At 52.4% G+C, this 20777-nt stretch overlaps 2 protein-coding genes and 1 long non-coding RNA gene across 4 annotated transcripts in view; 2 read left to right on the top strand and 1 right to left on the bottom strand.

Annotated features, from left to right (window-relative positions):
* ASTN1 (astrotactin 1) overlaps window positions 1-16760 on the top strand; it is a 59273-nt gene extending 42513 nt beyond the window's left edge. Inside the window, exons 17-23 of one of the 2 annotated variants that reach the window (XM_038144578.1) lie at window positions 2166-2434; window positions 2679-2812; window positions 3180-3331; window positions 3676-3811; window positions 3930-4030; window positions 4490-4673; window positions 16619-16760. In XM_038144578.1, coding sequence (XP_038000506.1) covers window positions 2166-2434; window positions 2679-2812; window positions 3180-3331; window positions 3676-3811; window positions 3930-4030; window positions 4490-4673; window positions 16619-16625 — 983 coding nt within the window. In that variant the 3' untranslated portion in view covers window positions 16626-16760. Of the gene's footprint in view, window positions 1-2165; window positions 2435-2678; window positions 2813-3179; window positions 3332-3675; window positions 3812-3929; window positions 4031-4489; window positions 4674-9421; window positions 13188-16618 lie in introns of those variants that run through there. The other variant, XM_038144577.1, reaches the window with a different exon arrangement.
* Window positions 16761-17702: 942 nt separating this feature from the next.
* PAPPA2 (pappalysin 2) overlaps window positions 17703-20777 on the bottom strand; it is an 89198-nt gene continuing 86123 nt past the window's right edge. The window contains exons 23-24 of the mRNA XM_038143691.1: window positions 19749-19847; window positions 17703-17811 (exon numbers count right to left, since the gene is read on the bottom strand). Of these exons, the coding sequence (XP_037999619.1) occupies window positions 17737-17811; window positions 19749-19847 (174 nt within the window). The 3' untranslated portion in view covers window positions 17703-17736. The remainder of the gene's footprint in view (window positions 17812-19748; window positions 19848-20777) is intronic.
* LOC119704004 lies at window positions 17994-19140 on the top strand. Its single transcript, XR_005257817.1, has 2 exons — window positions 17994-18359; window positions 18832-19140. It is a non-coding gene; the product is annotated as an uncharacterized LOC119704004 (long non-coding RNA).

Below are 20777 nucleotides of genomic sequence, written 5' to 3'. Positions count from 1 at the left end.
AGCCCCAGGGAAAGACAAGTTGCACCAATCCCACCAAGCCATCCTGCCTCATTCTGGACTTCACTGTTGTCTTTAATCTTATTCTTTCCTTCTGTTTGTCTCTGCTATATCTACTCTATTCCACTTGCATCCCACAGCCAAACTTTTCTCCCTCCAGAGTGTTTCCTTCTCCTGGGGAGAATGCTTTTGATGCCTGGGAGCTGCTAGGAGCTGGGAGGTTCATCATGGTGCACAGGACATCTGGCACTGCTGCATCCCTTCCTGTGCCCTGGCTGCAGTGAGCTGTGATGGATCCCCTGTGGAAGAGGTCGTGTCCAATTTGAATGGCAGCTTTACAAAAGCTGAGGCAGCCTAACTCCTGCCTGCTGCCATCTGTCCTCAGGTCTGTGGCACATTGTCTAGTGGAGGGTGTCCCTGCCCATGGCAGGAGGCTGGAACGAGATGGTCTTTACTGTCCCTCCCACTCCAAACTATTCTCAGACCCTGTGTTTCTGTGATCTCTTGTGCTGGCCTCACCAGAGCTGCCTCTAGGCATTTTCCTGCCGGTGCTGGGGATGGTGGGTTGCAGCATCCAGGATTGGGCAGCAAACAAGAGCCAGCCCCCAAGCCTGGGCATGGGGAATACTGAGCAGAGTTGCAGCTTTTTAGATGACCTTGGTTTGCTGCTGCTGCCCAGGAATTCCCAGGTGCAGGCAGCGTGAGCTTGGAGCTCACAGGCGCCGCAACGGACACGTCATTTCCATCCTGGAGCTTCATAATTCTCAGTATTGGCACCAGCCTGTGGTGCTGCTCTTGCTGTGTCCCAGCCACAGAGACAGTTATTATCTCCCCAGGGCTCTTGTGTGGGAAGGGCTTCTTTCGGAGCCTGAGTCTGGATCCTGTGGGCTCAGGTCTCCTGGAGCCTGGACTTCTTCACAAGCCCACCTGGGAAAGCGCAGACCCGGTGCTGTTTGGCTGTAGGCTGTCTCCAGATGTACCTCCTGATTGCGAGTGCTTCTTTTTTTTCTCCTGCAATTTCCTCCTCTTTGATTTTCGTGCTTGGAGGCTTTTCAGGTCTGGCAGCCTTTTTCCACCCACGGTATCACATTTAGGTTTCACTCTGGCACCTGCCACTTTCCTTCCTTTGCTTTTTGTTTGCAAACGTCAGGGGCTGGATATCGATTGAGAAATTGCAAGAGACAAATCATTCCCTGGCTCCTCTGCTTCTCCTCGGTGCCTGCTAAGCTGCAATTCACAGCCAGCCTAAAGTGATCCATCTCCGGCTTCCTGGGGGAGCAGAGCAACATATTTGTATCCCAGGTTTTGTTTTAACAGCCTTGTTTTCTTTGCAGGAGTCTCAAGGTTGGGCTAGTGCTGGCCCATTTCTCCACAAATCCTTGCTATAGGGAGATTTTCCTATTGAGTCATGGATGTGGTCCATGGTGGTTCCCACCACAGCCAGCCTGTACCAAGTCACCACTAACAGTGGCCTGAACCTGCCCTGGGGGTGAGGCTTTGCCTGGTCATCCTTCAGCTTCCTCCAACCCCACCAACCATCTTCGATGGTCCCTCTGGGCCCCTCCTTCTTCTGTATAAATCCAGGGACATCCTTTGGCAGGGAGTTTGTGTGAAAAGCAGTGTTTCCCTTCATGGCAAGGCTCGTCCTGGCAGGGTGATGCTATCCAGGGCACAGCAGTGATGGGCAGATTTTACCTTTTTGATTTCTGTGCAGGGTCTGTTCCTCTTGTGCCAAAAGATGTCCCGCTGGGTAGGGCCAGGAGGGCTGTTTCAGGAGAGTGGTCCTGCAGGGGTTGGGGATTCAGTGTGATGTGGTGGTGCCCAGGCAGCTCCTCCAGGAGTCTCCAGCCTCATGAAGGAGGCTCCCTCTCGTGGGGACCTGCTGTAAGGGTGGACTGTCCCAGTCCAGCTGTAGGGTTGGGGCTGGGGAAACTGAGGCACGGGGAGACCAGAGGACCTACAATCACAGAGGCCAGGGTGGGCTTTTTAGTCCAGATTCCTCCTCTGAAGACCAGTAAGTATTTGATCCCTACAGAGCAAAAGGATGCAGGGGACCCTTCGGAAGCACTGCCTCTCTCCTGGGTGGAAGGCAGAGCTCTGGCCCCCTCATATTCCACTGCCAATGGCTTGGAGCCCACCCTGGTGTCACTTTTCCCCCCCTTCTCCAGGCAACTCCCCCTCGGATGAGTCAGAGGAGCGGGAGCGGGACCCCAAGGTGCTGACGTTCCCCGAGTACATCGCCAGCCTGTCCGAGTCTGGCACCAAGCGCGTGGCAGCCGGCGTCCGGATGGAGTGCCAGAGCCGCGGGCGCTGCCCCTCCTCCTGCCCGCTCTGCCACGTCACCTCCAGCCCCGACGTGCCAGCCGAGCCCATCCTGCTGGAGGTCACCAAAGCAGCCCCCCTCTACGAGCTGGTCACCAACAACCAGACCCAGCGGGTGAGGAGCCACGTGCTGCGGGTGACGGAGGGGGCAGGAGCGGGGAAAGGACTGCGTTGTGGCTGCCTTTGGAGGCAGCTTGCCCAGACAGCTTCATGTCCAGCCGTGGCAGCCCTTGTCCATCGGCCAGCCCTGCTCTCCGGGACTGTGCTGAACCCACCAGGGGATGGATGAACGCTGGCACAAGTGGTGGTGGGATGGGAGCTCACCGGCCCGGTGCTCAACCCCTTCTCCTGTCTCCCAGCTGCTGCAGGAGGCCACCATGAGCTTGCTGTGGTGCTCGGGCAGTGGGGATGTCATCGAGGACTGGTGCCGCTGTGACTCGAGTGCCTTCGGGGCTGACGGGCTGCCCACCTGTGCACCTCTCCCACACCCAATGTAGGTGCCCAGCCTGGCTTTTTGGTGTGCTGGGTCTGTGAAGAGGTGGTGGGGGCCAGCACTGTGGTGGCAGGGGGTGGTAGGGCAGTGTGCCTTTATGGGACAGGTTTGCAAACTGATGGGGACCTGGGAGCTGAGAGTGCAGAGTTGCAGTGTCTTTTCTGAGCTCAGCTGAGGGCTGTGGAGCTGGTTGTGGATCCATCCTGGTAAAGCAACCCTAGGGAATGAGCCCTTTGGACCAACATGCCCAGAGCCAGGAGGGGAAAGGGAGGGGGAGTCATTTCTCTCGTGAGGTTGCTGTCTCCTGTGAGCTAATGGCTTTGAATCCCTTCTGTTGTGAGAAAGTAATGCAAAAACTGTCCCCCAGCCTGCGCCTCTCCACTGTGCATGAGCCCAGCAGCACACTGGTGGTACTGGAGTGGGACCACTCGGAGCCCCCCATCGGGGTGCAGATTGTGGACTACCTCCTCCGTCAGGAGAAAGTCACCGACAGAATGGACCACTCCAAGGTGGAGACAGGTGAGTGGGGACTCCCCTGGCTCTCTAGGGAGAGGGGGATGGAGGTGCTAGAAGAGAGCCTCTGTCTTTGTCTTTGCAAGGGGATGCTGCAACAAATCAAACATCCCGTGGAAGAGAGAGCAGCCCTTCTCCTGCCCACCATGCTGCAGAAAGGGGCAGCTCCATAGCATAGGGATGAGCTTTTCTGGAACAGCAGTGGGCCCAGCTTTACACCAACTTCGTGCATTAGCCTTGGTCCCCCTTGGCACCAGGCAGTGTGGCAGCAGGCACAAGGATTGTGGCTCTCCACAGCCCCAGGGACACCTGTGCCATCACCAGTGGCACATCCTCCCCTCTCTCCCTAGAGACGGTGCTGAGCTTCGTGGATGACATCATCTCTGGTGCCAAGTCCCCCTGTGCCATGCCAGCCCAAGTGCCTGACAGACTCTCCTCCACCATCTCCCTCATCATCCGCTGCCTGGAGCCCGACACCACCTACATGTGAGTGCCCTGTGCCATGCCTGTGGCAGTGCTGACATCCTGATCCTGTTTGGTGCTCCCTGCATTTCCATGTGGCCTTGGGGGCCCAGAGCTTTGTTTTTTTCCCCTTCTCATCCAGGTTCACGCTCTGGGGAGTTGACAACACAGGGAGGCGTTCCAGGTCGAGTGATGTGACCGTCAAGACGCCGTGCCCTGTGGTAGATGATGTGAAAGCTCAAGGTGAGATGGGGGGAGCCGCTGGACTGTGATGCTTGGGACAAGAGTGGGTTCCCCCTTCCAGCACGTTCCCGTACATGTCTCGTGTCCTGGCTGTAACATCTCCTTCACCCACAGTGGCCCAGGAGCTGCCACACGGTGTGGAGGGCTGAGATGGGGGCCTGCAGGAGGCACAGTCCTCTCTGAAAACAAAAGGGAATAAATGGTGTTTCACTAACGCTACCCGATGGCATCACCCATTTCTTTTCTTAATTAGACCAAATTGTGGGAAGCTAACCTGGACTGAGTCCAGGGAATGCCATCTAGTCTGTTGGGACCTTGTCCTGATGTGATGTAAATCAAAACTCAGTGGACAAATCTTGGTTCTGGTCCTGGCTTCCCTAGAACTGAGCTTTAGCCGTGGCAGGCTTTATCTGTGCCTTTCCTTGCCCCACACTGAACAGCCTCTGTCCCTCTGCCCAGAAATAGCAGACAAGATCTACAACCTCTTCAACGGCTACACGAGCGGCAAGGAGCAGCAGACAGCCTACAACACCCTGCTGGACCTGGGCTCCCCCAGCCTCCACCGAGTCCTCTACCACTACAACCAGCACTACGAGAGCTTTGGGGAGTTCACCTGGCGCTGTGAGGATGAGCTGGGGCCCAGGTAGGCTCGGGAGCTGAGCTGGCTGAGCGTGCAGGCCTGCCCACCAGCAGGCTTGTCCCTCATGGATAGTGGTCCCCAGGAAGGCATCTCTACAGCAAAATCTCATGATATGATGATGGATGATAGACCTCTGAGTGCCACGGTGGGGTTTCTATTTTGCTGGATGCTGTGCATGGGCAAGGACCATTAACCTAGGACAGGGTGGAAAGTGGTTGACTGTTGTCACCCCATCACTGCTGTCCATCCCAGCAGCCCTATCCTGTCTCTGGAGTTTGGCCTAACATGCTAGGCAGAGTGGCAAAGGGATGGGATTTTCTTTTTCCTTTCACAGCTGATGCCACAGGCAAAAAGGCAGAAGATCTTGGAAAAATAACACACCTTTGAGGGATGGAGATTAGATTCTGCTTTCTGCCTTTTCCTGGGCTTTGACTTGAGCTGAATGCACCTCTGTGTCCTGGACTCTGTCAACTTGTGGTCCCCAGCAGGCAATTTAGGTCTGAATTGTGCATTTCCTCACCTTTGATCCACATCTGTGGTTGTGTGGGGGTGACGTGATACAAGTGTTTTTGGTGCCCAGGCAGTGCTGAGCTGCCTCAGCAGGTATTGGAGGAGGTTGTCCTGAGCTCTTCCTGTCTAAAATAGTCTCTTTGTGCCTGAGTAAGCACCATGTCTTCTCTTCAGGCTTCTCCAGGTCGCTGAAGCCCCTCCAGCTGCCTGAGAATGTCCCAGGCTTGTGGAGATAGCCAGATGTTCCCTTCTCCCCATGTCCTTCAACATCTGCTTTAGTCTGCGTGGTTTCCCAGTAACGTGGATATTTCCAGTCAGTTTAGCAGGCTGGGCTGAGAGATTGCGTGTGCTGCAGTGGTGTTTCCTAGCATCTGGCCTCCAAACAACCAGAGCGGTGACCTCATCTGGAAATCAGGGTTACTTTCAAATGTACATCAACAAGAGCTCCCATGCATGGAATCCGTGGCCTCCGCCTTACACCATGCCCCACCCCTCCCCTTGCTGGTCTCACCACTGTCTGTCTTCCAGCCCTGCTTCTCCAGGTGATCACTTGTGTACTTCCAGCAGAGGATGGGAGATTCTCCATGTACATTCTGTGTCCTCCAAACCTCTCCTAGGCAGTCAGAGACTCAGCTTGTGCCTATCTTGCACTTAGTGCATTGGACTTTTCTCCTGGCACAGCTTTGGTGGGAAACTCTGAGGAGGCCCTCCATGCCCTGGAGTGGAGGTGGGGGGTCTCTTCTCTTTCCCCTTTTCCCACTTATGTCCTAAGAAATGTGAGCTCTTTGAGGCACAGCCTCAAAGCTCAGTGGCAACGTTGCAGCACATGGAGCCTCTTTAGGGCAGAGGCTCCCAGCAGCTCCTCTGCCCAGGGTTGCCTCATTCCCCCGACAGCCAGTGGGATCAGCAGGCTTGGGCTTCAGTCTCACCTTTGTCTTGATCCCAGCTGTGGTGATGCCGCTCTGTCTCCATTTCCAGATGTGAAATCCAGCCCCATTTTGCACAGACCATCTGACATCTGTTGTGGTGATTTGCATGAGGAACCCATCAAATTCCTTACGTGACAGACTGGAGTCGTCACAGAGCCGCTGCCATCACTGAGGCTGAGTGCTGCCACTGCTGCTCTCTGCCCCAGTGAGGACCTGCCAGAACACGGGGTGGAAGCTGCCTCCTCGAGCCCCACAAGGCAGAGGCATTGCCACGGAGCAGCCAGAAATGCCACTGAATTACCCAAATGATGCCATTTTCTGTGCGAATCTACGAGCCAGAGGGTTAATTGCACCCTCTGGAAATGCTGGAGTGCTCAGGACAGGATGACGCAAGTTGCTGATGAAGTGTTTGCAGCTCGCACTCCTTGGAAAGAGGCATTTAGGCAGCTGCAGCGGGCTCTGGTGATGACAAATCTTGGAAAGCAGACCTCCTGTTTGATCGTCTGCGAGGGCGAAGCACCCAGACTGGTGGTGACAGGACAAATCACTTGCAGATGACATTATTTAGCCAGCAGACAGTGTTTGTTTGACTGTTAGTGATGCTCCTTTGAAGTCGTGGATGCGGACCCACGCGACTGACTCTACCATGTCCCTCCTCCTCCACACGTCCAGGGCACCTCCTACTCTGCTCATTTGTGGCACACTCAGCTCCCTTCTTGGCAGTCTGGCTGCTGGACCGGAGAAGCATAACTTGTTGTGAGTGCACAGATAACTTGTCTGAGGCTGCGAAAGCAAGTCGCTCCCTCACGGTCCAAGAAGGGCTGCAGAGAGTCCTGGTCTTTGCATAAGGAAAGGAAATGGAGAAAAAAGCAAGCAGTAAGTGGAAGTTGGATTTGATGCAAAGCCTAGTGAAGTCTGGTGATGCCTACGGGCTTTGAGCCAAAATCCGTGGGATAATATCAGGCATTCCTCTCCTGTAATGCTGGAGGAAGAGAGGCACTCGTGGCACCTTGCTTAGGTGCCAGATGCAGAGACCAAGACAAGTGAGAGCTTGGCTGTTTTCTCATGGCTGGCCAGCTTGGGTGGCTGTCTCCAGAGCCAGCACCATGCTAACCACCTTTGCCTCTCTGGCATGCCGTGGACATGAGCTCTGGGGTGGCACTTGTCATGTGGCTGCAGAGCTGGACAACCTTTCAGTGGCTCCAGATTGGGCCCTTGGAGCTGCAGTCACATCCAAGGTTTTCTCTCCAGGAAAGCCAATGGACTTGGGGTAAATGAGTTCCTCTTCAAGCTGCTCTCCCATGGTGTGCCTGGCCTGGAGGGAGGTGTGGAGAGGCAGTGGATGTTCCTTCATGGTTGGTACACATACCCTGGAGCTGTCACACCAACCCACCCTGCTTATCCTAAGTACGAATGTCCAGTAAGAATGGGATTTTTTTCCTTCAGAATCATGATTTGTGACTGCTGCCTGTTCTGGGCTGAGCAGAAGCTGAGTGAGAGGCTGTTTTTTCTTCTCCCTGACTATTCTAACCCACCAACTGACCTTGTAGCTGGGTAGGAAATTTATCCCAGCTCATCAGACACTTAAACTTTGGTCTGGGTTTCCAGGCACATGAGATATCTTCAAGATGCTTCATTTGAATCCATTGCCTCCACAGTGGCCACATTCCCTGGAGATCACCCAAAGTGTGAGGCAAATTTAAAATGAACACAATGTGTTTTATCTGTACAAACTGATTTTCCTGATTAAAAACATTAGAAGTGCAATTTTAAGAGGACAAATTTGAAAGGAAGAGAACACAACTTAGGTCATGTTTGGCCATGATCCTCTGTGCTCTTCCAACATCTCATCCAGTACACCAGTTGGTGATTTAGCACTTCCTCACTACCAGGACAAGCCTGCTCTGAGGCTATGATGCCCTGGGTGTGCTGGATGTCTCTTGCAGAGGATGGATTCATCCTGGACCTCCTCTGCCTCTGTCACCTGACCTTCCCAGGCTTCCTTGGCTGGGTTGTGGCTCTTTACAAGCTGCTACTGCAGTGACTTGCCTTTCCTTGTCTTGTTCTCCACAACTGGAAGATGCAAAGAGCCAGGGAGGTCTGCCACATCCCTGCTGTCTCAGAGCTTTTTTGGATGGGTTTGATGTGTGCCCCAGTGTATCCCTTCTGGTTTGCACGGTGTCCTGTAGGACATGTTTCTTAAGCTGTTACTAAATATTGCGAGTCATGTGGCAGGAGTGTCACTCACTGTACTTATGTCTCGTGACATGGCATCCTGTGTGGATCATAATTTTTATCTCACCTTCAACCTTCCATACAGACCCTCACAAGCCAGACATGACATTCTGGTTTGGATTTTTCTTTTTTTCTTAAATCTCCCTCCTCCTTAGTGGTATCCTGGCTTGCTGCTCTCAATACTGTGTGCATTTCTGGCACTCCAGAAGTTGAGTATGCCCCCTTTCTGGAAATGCTCAAGGCCAGGTTGGGACTTGGAGAACCGTGACTTGGAGCGACCCGGTCAAGTGGAAGATGTCCCTGCCATGGGACAGGGGAGTGGAGCAAAATGATCTTTAAGGTCTCTTCCAACCGAACCATTCTGTAATTCTGTGATTCCTACACCAAGCCATGGATGGCCAGCATAGTTCCTGAATGTGCAGCACATACACTTAATGGAGAGCACACACATGGTGACACTGTTCTGGGCTGGTCATATATGTCATGCCTGACACTTCTTAGCTTTTATCCCCACTGCCTACAGTGCTATTGGCTGTTTCCCATCCTGTTAGATTTGGGGTCCAGTAGCTGCCACAGTGACTGGTGGTGCCACTTGAGTCCACCCCAAGGGGTCCTGGGGGTTTCACAGCTACACCTGTGACTGTCTCCTTAATAAACTCAGCAAACCTGGCCTTGTTGTGTGAGTGGTACAGGGTGGAAGAAGAAGAGGGGACAGGACAGTCAAGTGCGAGTCGCAAGACCAGTGCAGCAGGTCCAGCACTGCCATGGTGCCATGGGCATCTCCTCCCTGGGTAGGGGCTGTTCTCACATGGATTTAGCTTGCAGTGCTGCCTTGGGAAAGATGTGTCCCCACAGCCCCGCCATCCCTCCTTGTCCTGGCAACTCCACGCTGCTGCTCTTGCATTATCTCTTCTCCCTCAAGGAGCTCCCGTGCTGTCCTTAATTGTCTTTACTTTTCTCTCCTCATACATTCCTCCCGCCCTTCCCGCCATCCTCTCCGTGGTGTCTCCATCACTCCTGCCTCCCCTCGCTGTCCATCGCCCCCCTGGCATCTCCCCTTGCCCGCCCTCGCTGCAGGAAGGCTGGCCTCATCCTCTCGCAGCTGGGGGACCTCAGCAGCTGGTGCAATGGCCTCCTGCAGGAGCCCAAGATCAGCCTGCAGCGCTCGTCCCTCAAGTACCTCGCCTGCCGCTACAGCGAGATCAAGCCCTATGGGCTCGACTGGTCGGAGCTCAGCCGGGACCTCAGGAAGACGTGCGAGGAGCAGACGCTGAGTGTCCTTTACAATGACTATGGTGACAAGGACTACTGAGGCTTCTGGGCACCTGCTCTCAGGCTGGCCTTCCCATGGGCATTTCTGAGGGTTTTACGCACGGACCCATGGAGGGGGAGGGTGTCGCTGATGTTTCTGGAGGCGAGAATTTGGACCGGGGAGCAAAACCGGCTGCTCTGTGCAGGACTGACTCAGTATTAGTTTCTTCTTCAACTTGGCCAAAAGCCTTTCTAGTTAGAAGTCTTGTGGGACCCAGTTTTCTTGGTTTTGTTTTATTCATTTTGCCAAGAGGTTCCTCAGCATTGGTGGAGAAGGCAGGCTGGGAGGGCACAGCCCTCTTCTCCTGCCCCATCCCTGCCCCGGCTGCGGGGACTGTCTCCAAAGGTGGGCGACACCAGTCGTGGGAGAAACTTGGTGACACAGCCAGGATGGGAGAGCAGGTGACGCAGGCAAAAATGGAGGCAGGGCATGCGGGTCAGGTTGAGATGCTTATGGTTATGGCTGAGCTGATCAGCCCCTGGGAGGCCAGCAGGGTTGGGATGGGGTTTTTTGCAGCTGTAAAGCATGAGGTCTGGGGAGACCTGAGAGAGCAATGGTGCTGTTGGTGGGCAGAGCTGGTGAGGTGTCATCAGCTGGGGCGCAGAGGCAGGGGCATTGTGACCCCATCTCCTCAGGTTCTTCTGCCATGGTCAAAACCCACATGTGCTCCAAGATGCAAAGTCCTCCAGAACAAAAGCAGCTTGGCTTCAGGGCCAGTAGTCAGCTGGACATCATGAGCTTTCTTCTTGAGGGACCACATTCCTTGGAAGTCAGCCTTAAAATCCTTTCTATTATCTCTTTTTTTTTTTTTTTTTTTTTTAACCCACTGTAATAAAAACTTAGAAGCAACATCAAGCTGCTGCTGAGGGGAACTCAGCTAGGAGAGCAGGGGACAAGATGTTCTGCACCAGACACTTGCAGCTGTGGTATAGCCCAGGCTTTGCATGGCGAGGGGAGAAGGCTGCAAGATACCCCAATGCCATGGTGCAGGATGGTGCTGAGGGTTCTGGTCCTAGAGAGGACATGGAGGACAGGCCCCCGGGGGTGTTGCTTGCCTGTGTTCAGGCTCACATCTGCCTCTTCCTCTGGTAACGTTTTTTTTTAAAGTTAGAGAGCTGGGGTTGTACTGGGACACTGGGTTTGGTTCAGAGTAAATGATTCTCCAAATCCCTGTCACTGCTGATGATGTTGGAGGCAGAAAACAGGTTCCTTTTAGCTTCAGCTTCCTGCCTGGTTTGCAGAGGAGGCACCTCTGGACTTGCCAGCTGTGCACCTTTGATCTAGACAAGACCAGAGCCCTACAGTGGGATTTTTACGATGCCTCCAGAGAGAAATTTCCTTTTCATTTTTTTTTCAGTCTTGGCAGGAACAGTCTTCAGCCTGTCTCATATGATTTTCTGCCTCATTCCTCCTCCTACCTGCCAAGGACATGGCTTGAATATTTGTGTGGTGCTGAGAGGGAGGCGGCTGTGCTCTGCACCCCGTCACTGCCGACAGCGCTGCAGCACCGTATTTTCTCAACGACAGCTCAGTATCTTCCTGCAGGACCACACAGTGCTTTGCTCTTTCCTTCTCATGGGCAGACATCTCTCCAGGGGCAGCTGGCCTGGACTGGGGAGCTGCTGGGAGCAGCCACCATCAGTCAGTATGACCTGGGCATCCCTGTGTCATTGCTGTAATGTGTGTCGGGCAGGGGTGATCAGACAAACGTTTGCTCTGTGCAAGAAGGAAGTCTCCTGGATCCTTTTGGCTTTTTTTCATGTGTTTGTCCTTGTATTTTGATGTGCCTGATGCTGCCAAGGGCTTGGGGCTCGGAGTGAGACCCGTGCCACCTCCATGCACAGGTATAGATGGGCAGGTGATCTGTACTGAGTCATCACTCCTTTTCCTTTTAGCGAGACTCTTGGCCGAGACACCTCTGTTTATCCTTTTGCTTATCCCAGCAGATGCTGAGACAACTTTTAACTTCCAGCCAGGCAGCCATCCAGCCATGGGCAAAGGGCACCTCTGCTCAAGGCCTCGAAGGGATGTTTGAAGGAAGGCTGCTCTGGCCCAGACACCAGTTGGTTTCTTGCCAAGTAATACCGTGTACATGGCCTTTATGTGAAATGCAGACTGTTTTCCTTTGGGTAGCAGACTCCTCTCTTTTATTGCTTACTAGGTGCAGCAGCAAGGACAGGAGCAGTGCTGTCTGCCAGCCACTCGCTGTGACACTGCCAGGAAAACCCTGGACACCCCACGCATTCACACCTGCCTAGGTTACTTTTTCATCTGGCCCCAAGATTTACACTGAGGCTCTGCAGATATTTCTGTTCTGCTTCTGTGCTGACACTTCAAAGCCCTAGCCTGGGCAACCAAAGCTCTGCAGCATCATCAGCCAGCTGGGCCAGGCTCTGCTCCCTGGGTCCTGGCTTCTCCATGGGCTGGGTTTTGGAGCGTGAGGGGAAAGCCACCCCTCCTTTGGGGTCATTTGGCAGCACCCTTGCACAGCTGATGGGGCTCAGCATCCTCACCCTGTGACAGACTCTGCAGGCTGCTGGCAGGGCTGTGCTCTGCTGATTTGCCCACCGTGGTGCCCCTGCAGCTGCTGTGCAGGGCCTGGCAGCCTGGCACATCTGGGGGGCCATTTTCACGGTGACCCTGGCTTCCTTCTTGGTATCCTCACTCTAGCTTTGCAAGTCAGAACCTTGCCCAAGCTTGGATTTTCTTGCCCAAGTCTCTCAGCTCCCACACGAGTCCCTCTCAGACAAATGCCAGCAGCCACCAGACCAATCCAGCATGGGGGCTGTCCCCTGGCTGTAGACCTGGCCTTGGTGAGATGTGTTGTGTGGGGCTCACTCACCCAAAATAGGCGTCCCTGGTCTAGTGGAAGGTGTCCCTGTCCACGGCAGCAGGGTTGGTACCAAATGGTCATTAAGGTCCCTTCCAGCCTAACCCATTCTGCGTCTCCGTGATTCCCTGCAGAGCTGACACCACCCACATCTGCTGCCGGGTCCTACTGTTGGACCTGCTCAGTATTTTCTCTCTCGGACTCCTGATTCTTCCCAAGCTGCCAGCAACAGGAGAACTGCTTTCCAACCATTTCTGCAACCTCCTTCACCCCCCTGCCCTTTCTTTTTGTTTTATTTCTGAATTAACGAGCAATCATTCACCTGAGATGAACCTCTGGGTCGTTAACTTTTCTTTGCTGCGTCCGTACCCCTGTAATAGCATTATTACCTTTTCCTCGTCGTGGAGTTATTTAACATATAAACCAGTTTGGTCCTTTTCTTTACAAAGATGGCTACAATTCATGTTCCTTGATGTTCTATTAAAACTCTAATGTGACGTTTTACTACTGTAGATTGAAAGTAGGGTGCTTTAGGGTGAGATAGCCATGTGGCAAGAAATACAAAACCCTTCTGGATTACTTAAAAAGAAAAGAATAAAAAAAAAGGTTTTAAACAACAGCAACAAAAATCATTGTACCACTATGTAAAACTCCAGATGATAATTTAACTGACTATTAAACGGAGCTGTTAGTAATCCCTGGCTCTGGCAAACTGGAGTGTTTGTTTATAGTTTTGGTCCAGTTGATGTCATCTTTGGTTGCAGATGAAACACTCTCAGCCTTTGAACTCGGGTGAGTCTTCACACAAGGTTAGCATTAGCCTGTCTGCCCACTGGGTTAGCCAAGTCCCAAACCACTCAGCACACACAGATGGAGCCGTGTCTTGTGCCTTGTCCCGTCCACCTGCTCTGTCGGATGTGGGAAGCTAAAGATGTCTCCAGTCATCCCATTTTTTTGGGGAAAAACTGCATTTACACATCCTCAGCAAGGGTCTCTCAGCCCTTGCAAGCCTCCACAGAGGCTGGGAACTTGGAAGTAAAGTCCAGAAATGCAATTTTTTGCAGATAAGGTGGATTTTACCCACCTTTTAGCCATTCTTTTAGTATATTAGGTGGATGGAATGGTACTGTCTGGTGATCAGTCACCCCTGGAGAATGTCCTGGTCCATCTGGCAGAGTTTTGACAGAGGACTAGCAGCAACATGAGTATTAATGTCCCACAAAGAATGTGAAAAGCAGTGCCTGAACAGAGGTGAGATGTGCAGAGGATGCCAAAAGCCACTTAGAGTGCTGTGTTGTGTCTGATGGTCAGGCCATCAGGGCTCACAAGGGCAGGTCCCTTGGCCAAGCCCAGTGTGCATTGCCACCTGCCCTGCCAGATGGGTGGAAGACACAGGGACAGCCTGGGCAGACAGACATGCAGACAGGCAGGACACTTGGGAGGACATGGGGGATTTAGGGACTATAACACATGAATCCATAGGAAACCAGACTTCATCAAGTCTCATGGAACAACTTGATTTTTTTTTCTTTTCCCAGTGCTAAATTGCAGGAAAATAAGCTAAAAATACACCAAATACTTTCCTTCTGCTATTTTCCATGCAGTTAACCACCATCTCATTGCACAATAAGCTGTGGCTATAGAGTGAGATGGAGGAGGAGGAGGAGGAGGAGGAGGAGGAGGAGGAGGAGAGGGTCTGTGTGGCAGCAGGGTGTGCAGCTGCAAGCCTGACCTGCTGTGTCCATATCTCAGCACAGCTGGCTCATCACAAAACCTTCTCAGGGGTCATCTGGCTTGCAATCCACGGGGGTTTGGAGAAAGCCACCCCCAAAAAGGGTGAATTGGACTGCAAGGGGTGTGTCACCAGCACATTGGTAGGTTTTTGGGAAGGGTTTGGTAATGTGTGTGTGTGTGTTTTGGAAGGGTTGCTGTTGCTTCCTCTCCAGAGTGCCTGATCTGGGGAGCTTTGCCCTAGAGAGGACATTTGGTGTCACCAGGAGATGCTGTTCCTCCTCTGGGACTGAGTCCCCGTGCAGAGACCAGACATGATGAAAAGACTGAGGAGCATCAGAGATGGCTGGAGGAAGAAGAGTGGGGTTTAAACACAGGGCAAGGGCTTTTTGGTGCTTCTCAGTCCATAGGTACAAAATTTACCAGGTCACTGAAGAAAACAATGAAAAAAAATCCCCAAGTCTTAGAGCAACTTTATTGTCTTGGGTTTTAACTTTCTTGCCAGGATACCACATGGTCCTCTGGCTCTAGTGTGGGCCACCTTCTGCTCCCCATCCCCAGGGATGTGAACACACACACACACACGCACACACATTTCCCTCCATTTCAAGCGGATTAATTACAGAAAGTGACCAATTTGTAGCATAACCAGAAGACCTTCTGCAAAAGTGTTCTTGCAGCTGGTGGCACAGCAAAAGCTGCCTGGGTGGCAGCCTTGAATTAGGGGCTGGCATTGGAGGTGAATGTGCCCCCACACCCCCAAACCCAAAGGAAATCTCCAGTTGGGCTGTGACTGTTCTGGGAGAGTCTCTGATTTGGGAGGAGAAGAATATGTCAGACCAAACCACCTCCCTGGCCCCCTTTTGGGTGAATCAAAGAGGCAGGAGAGATGGAGGATGAGAAGATTATTTATTTTTCATAGATTTTTATAAAAAATAATTATCAAATACAAAAAAATAAAAATAGCAGCAGCCTCCATTGTGAATAAAACCCTAAAGTGGACAAAAACCGCTCAGTGTCGCTATAGAAGAACAATATTTTGGTATGTAGAAGCTGTCTGGTCATAAGAAGCACAAATGTCTACCAGCCAAGCCAGCACTTGCTGTCCCAACCCCCCAGTTCCCCTGTCTGTGGGGCACAGTCCCTTCTCTGCACACACAGGTGAGCAGAGGAAAAAACCAGGATTTTCATGCCAAAAGGATACAAATTTTCTATATAAACAGGTAGGCATCCAGGTAATGCTGCGACGAGGCATGGAAGGGTTTGTCATGGCAAGATGCTGGGACTTGAAATTCTGCTTCTGTGTGTGATGTTCATCCCGTGTCCCCTCTGTCCCCACCTGTGAGGGGCTGCCAGAACCCCACTTCTGCTGTGTTGGAACCCCTGGATCTCCCCTTTCCTGCACTGGTGGAGCAGGACAGGCTGCCCAAGCTGCACATCCTGGGGGGACAGCTATTATTTGGGTTGCTTGAGGGTTGTTTTTTTTAATTGAAAAGTGGATATCTGACAAGATATTGCTGCTATCTGCCCAGCTGACAGTGAATTCTGGGGCGGTGTCGGTTGTGCACGATGAGAACAAAAATGTCAGTGTCCCAAGATGAGATGGGGCTCATTGTCCCCCACCTCTCTTCAAATCTCTGCCTAGGCCAGGTGGATGGGGACACTTGGGGTCAGGAAGGGGCTTGGAGAAGGACAAGGCATCTCCTCCCTGGATGCTGGTGGGATGCCCGAGCCCCTCTGCCCCTACTCGGATCCTCCAGTAAAACATAACTGTAGGAAATTCCTGACAAAATAGGATGGGGTAGAGCTAGTGGAAGCTCTGTTTTCAACAATGCCTTGAAAATTCCTGGTCTCTCCACACCGTGTCACCCTCTCTCCACCACTCCTTCATCAGACAAACTCTGGCTCGAAGCCTGGATCCAACAGCACAGGCCATGCAGGCGGGACACAGCCTGGAGTCCTTTGCTCCCAGCCTGCAGCTCACCCTGGGACACTGCCACGAGTTCCTACTCTGTGGTCCCTTCTCTGCTCTCCTCTCCTCTTTCTGTCCCTTGTCTCTGCCTCTTTACAGCACAAAACCATCAGTGATAATCCCAGCTGGAGCCAGGCACCTTCCCTATTGCAGCCTTTATGTGGCTGGGTCCAAGCTGAGCTTCTGGGAATGAATAAAGGGGGGCAGGGTTTCTTGCTGGGCTTCTTTGAGGCCAGAATTGAATCTGCAGATTTTCACTCAGTGCCTACAGGAGCAAGAGCCTCTTGGGAGTCAGCAATGGTATGTCCAGCCTGAGGAGCTGGGACAGAGATAATAATAAGGAATGCTAATACTAAGGAAAATCTCAATGAGAAAAGATAATTCTCAAACTCTCCTGACAGGTTTTTTTTGGTCCTTTTGGCATTACAGGGTCTAGTCTCCTCTGAGAGCTGCTGACAACACAACTCAGTTGGAGCTCAGATGTGAGGGAAAGAGAAGAAGGACCACCACAGCATCCTTCATTCAAGCATCACACAGCTACACTGGTTTGGCCTCTACATCCAGTTGGGTGTGCAGTGGCTGGGGGAGTGAGACAGAGGGGGAGCATGCTGAGTCTTTGCTCCTATTGACCATGCGGTGATCCCCACGGACACATAACCCTGCCCAGAGGGCTCTAAAGTAATGTGTGATGGATGCCTGTGGTACCCTTGGAATCTGTTGCGCTCACTGGGATGATTCAAGGGCACAATAACATTTTTTCTCAACCCCAGAATCCTGATCCAGATCCACACCCTAAGAACAAGGCAAAGCACTCGCAAATACCAAGGGCAAAACTTGGTCCCTGCCAGATGCCCAAATCACCTTGAGGTGGGAGCCTCCCTGCCTGGGGAGCTCTCTCCTGGCATGGCCTGGGTGTTTGGCTTCTCTCTCTGTCCTTCCAGCTCAGCAAGGAAGGGGAAAATCCCTGCTCCTCCTGCCCTGACCTGTGCTTTTCCCAATGGTTTGTACTTCACAGCAGCATGGGTGTGTGATAAAGGATATCCTTTCTCAGCTTCATCAAGAGCAAAGAAAATATAATATATATTTATATATATATTATATATATGTATACAGATAATAATTAGGTTTAAATATTTGCAGAGAGATCACAACTACCTCGACCTTGCTAAAAGAAGTCTGTACAGCAGAGAGGGGTGAATAGTGACAAAGACAGACACCCAGGAGCCGGACCAGGACAAACATCCATGGCAGCACCTGGGCTCTCGGCGTGGACGGACCCTAGCCCAGCGTGTGGCTGAGGTGGCACCAGACTCCTGGCTGAGCACCTCGTGTGGGTTCTGGAGGGGGCAGCGATGGGGAGGGGGCCACATGCCCGCCCTCCTGGGCTCCTCGGTGGCCTGGACCCAGCCCCTCCGCGCGCAGTCGCCATGCCCGTGCCCGGCTCTCGCTCACGCTCCTGCCCCGTGCCCCCGCCATTGCCACGGCCCCGCTGCTGCCCCTTGGCTCCCCCGGTGCTGCCTGACCCAGAGAGGCCCCTCATGGCGCCGCTACTGGTTCTCCTCGGCCGCCGGGTCGCGGCACGTGCACTCGTCCTGGTCGCAGTCAGCGGCAAACGGGATCACCTGGGGGAACAAAGGGACAGCTCAGCTCCGCCCTGGGACACCCCTCTGCCCCCTCCCAAAAGGCCTCTCCACGCTGCTGTGGACAAACAGACACTTTGGGCTGTGCCCTGTTGTTGGCACTGCCAGGCTCTGCGCTCACTGAGGAATGGGCTCTGACACAACCTGTCCCCAGCCCAGTTTTGTTCTTAGCCTTTTCCTTTTTGTCAATGTGTTTCACAGCCAATGGTCAGGTTGAATCTTGTGCCCCAAATGTCAAACCCTGGGAAGAAGTGTCCCCTGATGGGTGTAAGACAATCAGACTCGGCCTGGCAGTGGTGAGGCACCTCCAGATTAAAGTTTTACTTTGGTCTATTAGTTTCAAAGTTTTACTTTTTACTATTTGAAAACCTCCTTCATCCATGTCTGTACCTGTGGACCTGTCAGCTACTCCTGACTCTTCCAGCAAAACATGAAGATAACAGAGCCTTGTCTTCTGCAGCTCTTAGAGGAACTCAACCAAGCTCTCAACTGCAAAGCTGACCTGCACACTGCCCAACATAAAAGCCAGGGTAGGTGTAGCGTCCTTGTACATTGTGGATTAAGGAAAGCCAGGCAGGATGGAGGCTCTGTGAGCAGGAACAGCCTTCCATGGGGCAGGCAGTGGGTTCATCTAGGGCCACTCACAAGGTGTGCAGCTTTGAGACACCCCGTGCTGGTTAGGAGGCTAATTTCACATTACTTTCTCTACAATAACTGCGTGTGACAGAGCAAGCCTGTGTCCCTTTAGCTGCTGGTAGCAGAGAAAGGAGGGAGGGCATACAGTGAGCATCTGACCTGGTTGACAGTGCCCTGGTAATGAGCCATGGGAGCCGAGAAAACAGTTTTCTTCAGAGATTTTATACACACCAGGCTCAGAGCCAGGAGTTTTTCTTACTGTGAAAACATTTGATTTTTCACAGACTGGATCAGCAAAGGAAGGGCTGGAGTGCTTTGGGGATTTTTTGATGTTTAAACCTTGTATTTCTCCATCTGCCTTAACAGGGATGTGCTGGAGGCTTGTTGAGCGGAAGATCTGGGACCTGTGGGGGATGCAAGCTGGGTCTGGGAGCCATGGGACTGAACCCCCCCACTTTCTACTGTGAACCCATCCTTTATTTTGGCCATGCCTTGCTCCGAGATGTCATGATATTGTTGTGGGGATTTCACTCATCACTTGGGTGTAAAGCCTCTTCTTTCCTATCTCAAGTGGATCTTCCCAGGATTTTATTTTTCCTTTTCTCTGTGTATGTATGCGTGATGAAAGGAGAAATGATTCAAGCTCCACAACAAAGATGAGAAGATCCAAATTCACATATTTTCGCAGTGAGAAATTATTTCATGCCCCGTGATTTGTTTTGCTGTTGGATATGATTAGGAAGAATGGGCTGTGAGTGCTGGATAGCAAGTTAGGTGGGAGGGAAGATTGTGATGGGAGACAAAGAAGGGTCTGTGCAACCCCAATGCCAAGTTGCTCCCTCTATACTATTCTTCCCTCCTTCCCTCCTCAGAAAGGGAGGAAAACATCACTTGCAGCAGATGCCAGTGGACCATACCAAAAATCCCCAGAGACAGCTCAATTACACAAGGTGACTTCTGACTCACCATGTCTAGCACTATGTCCTATGGAAGTCATTTCTTTGGGACATGTTTCCCAAAACGAGAGGAAATCCCATGAACCTCAGTGGGAGCTGGGCTGAGGTTTCAATCACACTGGCCTGAGTCCAAACCCCTCTCTTAATCAGTGCGATGCTGTCCATCAGCTTCAGCTGGCTTTGGTTTAAAATCGTGCGTTTGTTCTCCGTTCATGGGAGAATTACACTGCAGGCTCGGTTCCACAGCCAGCAAAGCCAAAGAACATAGCTAGCAGTCACCCCTGAATCCATAGATCCCGGCCAAGGCCACGGGAGGTGCTCTCTTACCTTCCTGGAGGACAATGTGGAGGAGCAGCAGTCCCCGCCATCATACTGGCAGTACGCCCGATTGTTTATGGTGTCGCACCAGCCGTCTGCTTGGAAGGGCTAAGGCAGAGGAAGAAAGCTCTGTGAAAGGTTGTTCAAAAGCATAAGGTTGTCCCTAAAAGTAGAGGTCCCAGGTCCTCAGCAAGGCCCACTTCCACCATACACAACCCCCTCTTCAAAGACAAAGGGCACCAGATATCCCAGCTGGTGTGGATGGAGCAGCAGGTGCTCCAAGGGCAGCAGCTAGAGGATCGTGGAATTGTGTCAGAAGTGTTAAATGGCATGAGTAGCCATTCAGAAAACCAGCTTATTGTTGTTTAGTTACATGAGTCATCTGATCAGAGAAGAAGCCACGGGGGCTGAGAAGCAGCCAGCGATGGCTGAGGAACTCTCCCGTGCAAGGGCTGTGACCAGCGCCATGCATGGGAAGCACTCGCAAGGAGGAGCGGTCAGCAGCCAAGGTTTATTTATCACAGATCTACACCAGCACTGCCAAGCAGCCACTGAACCAGCTACAGGATGGAGAAGCCATTTCTTCATAGAGTGATTAGTAATGAAATGCTTCTTTCATTTCAGGCTCTGCGATTGCACTTACTGGCCCAGCAACCATGGCTGACCTCCAGGACGTTTTCCATCAGAATCTTGGAATCATTGGATGGCTTTGATTGGAAGGAGCCTTACAGACCACCTCATTCCAACACCCCTGCCATGGGCAGGGACATCTTCCACTAGACCAGGTGCCCAAGCCCTGTCTAATCTGGCCTTGAACATCTCCAGGAATGGGGCAGCCATAATTCTCTGAACAACCTGTGCCTGTGTCCCACCACCCTCAAAAATTTCCCCCTAATATTTAGTCTAAACCCACCCTCTTTCAGTTTAAAGCCACTACCCCTTATCCTATCACTCCATTCCCTTGCCAAAAGTCCCTCCCTGACCCGTGTGTAGCCCCTTTTAGTCCTGGAAGGTGCTTTAAGGTCTCCACAGAGTCTT

This window comes from Motacilla alba, chromosome 8 (genome assembly GCF_015832195.1).
Source record: "Motacilla alba alba isolate MOTALB_02 chromosome 8, Motacilla_alba_V1.0_pri, whole genome shotgun sequence".
Classification (NCBI taxonomy): Eukaryota; Metazoa; Chordata; class Aves; order Passeriformes; family Motacillidae; genus Motacilla; species Motacilla alba.
The sequence above is the reverse complement of the archived record's forward strand: the minus strand, read 5'-3'. Positions and strand labels throughout refer to the sequence as shown.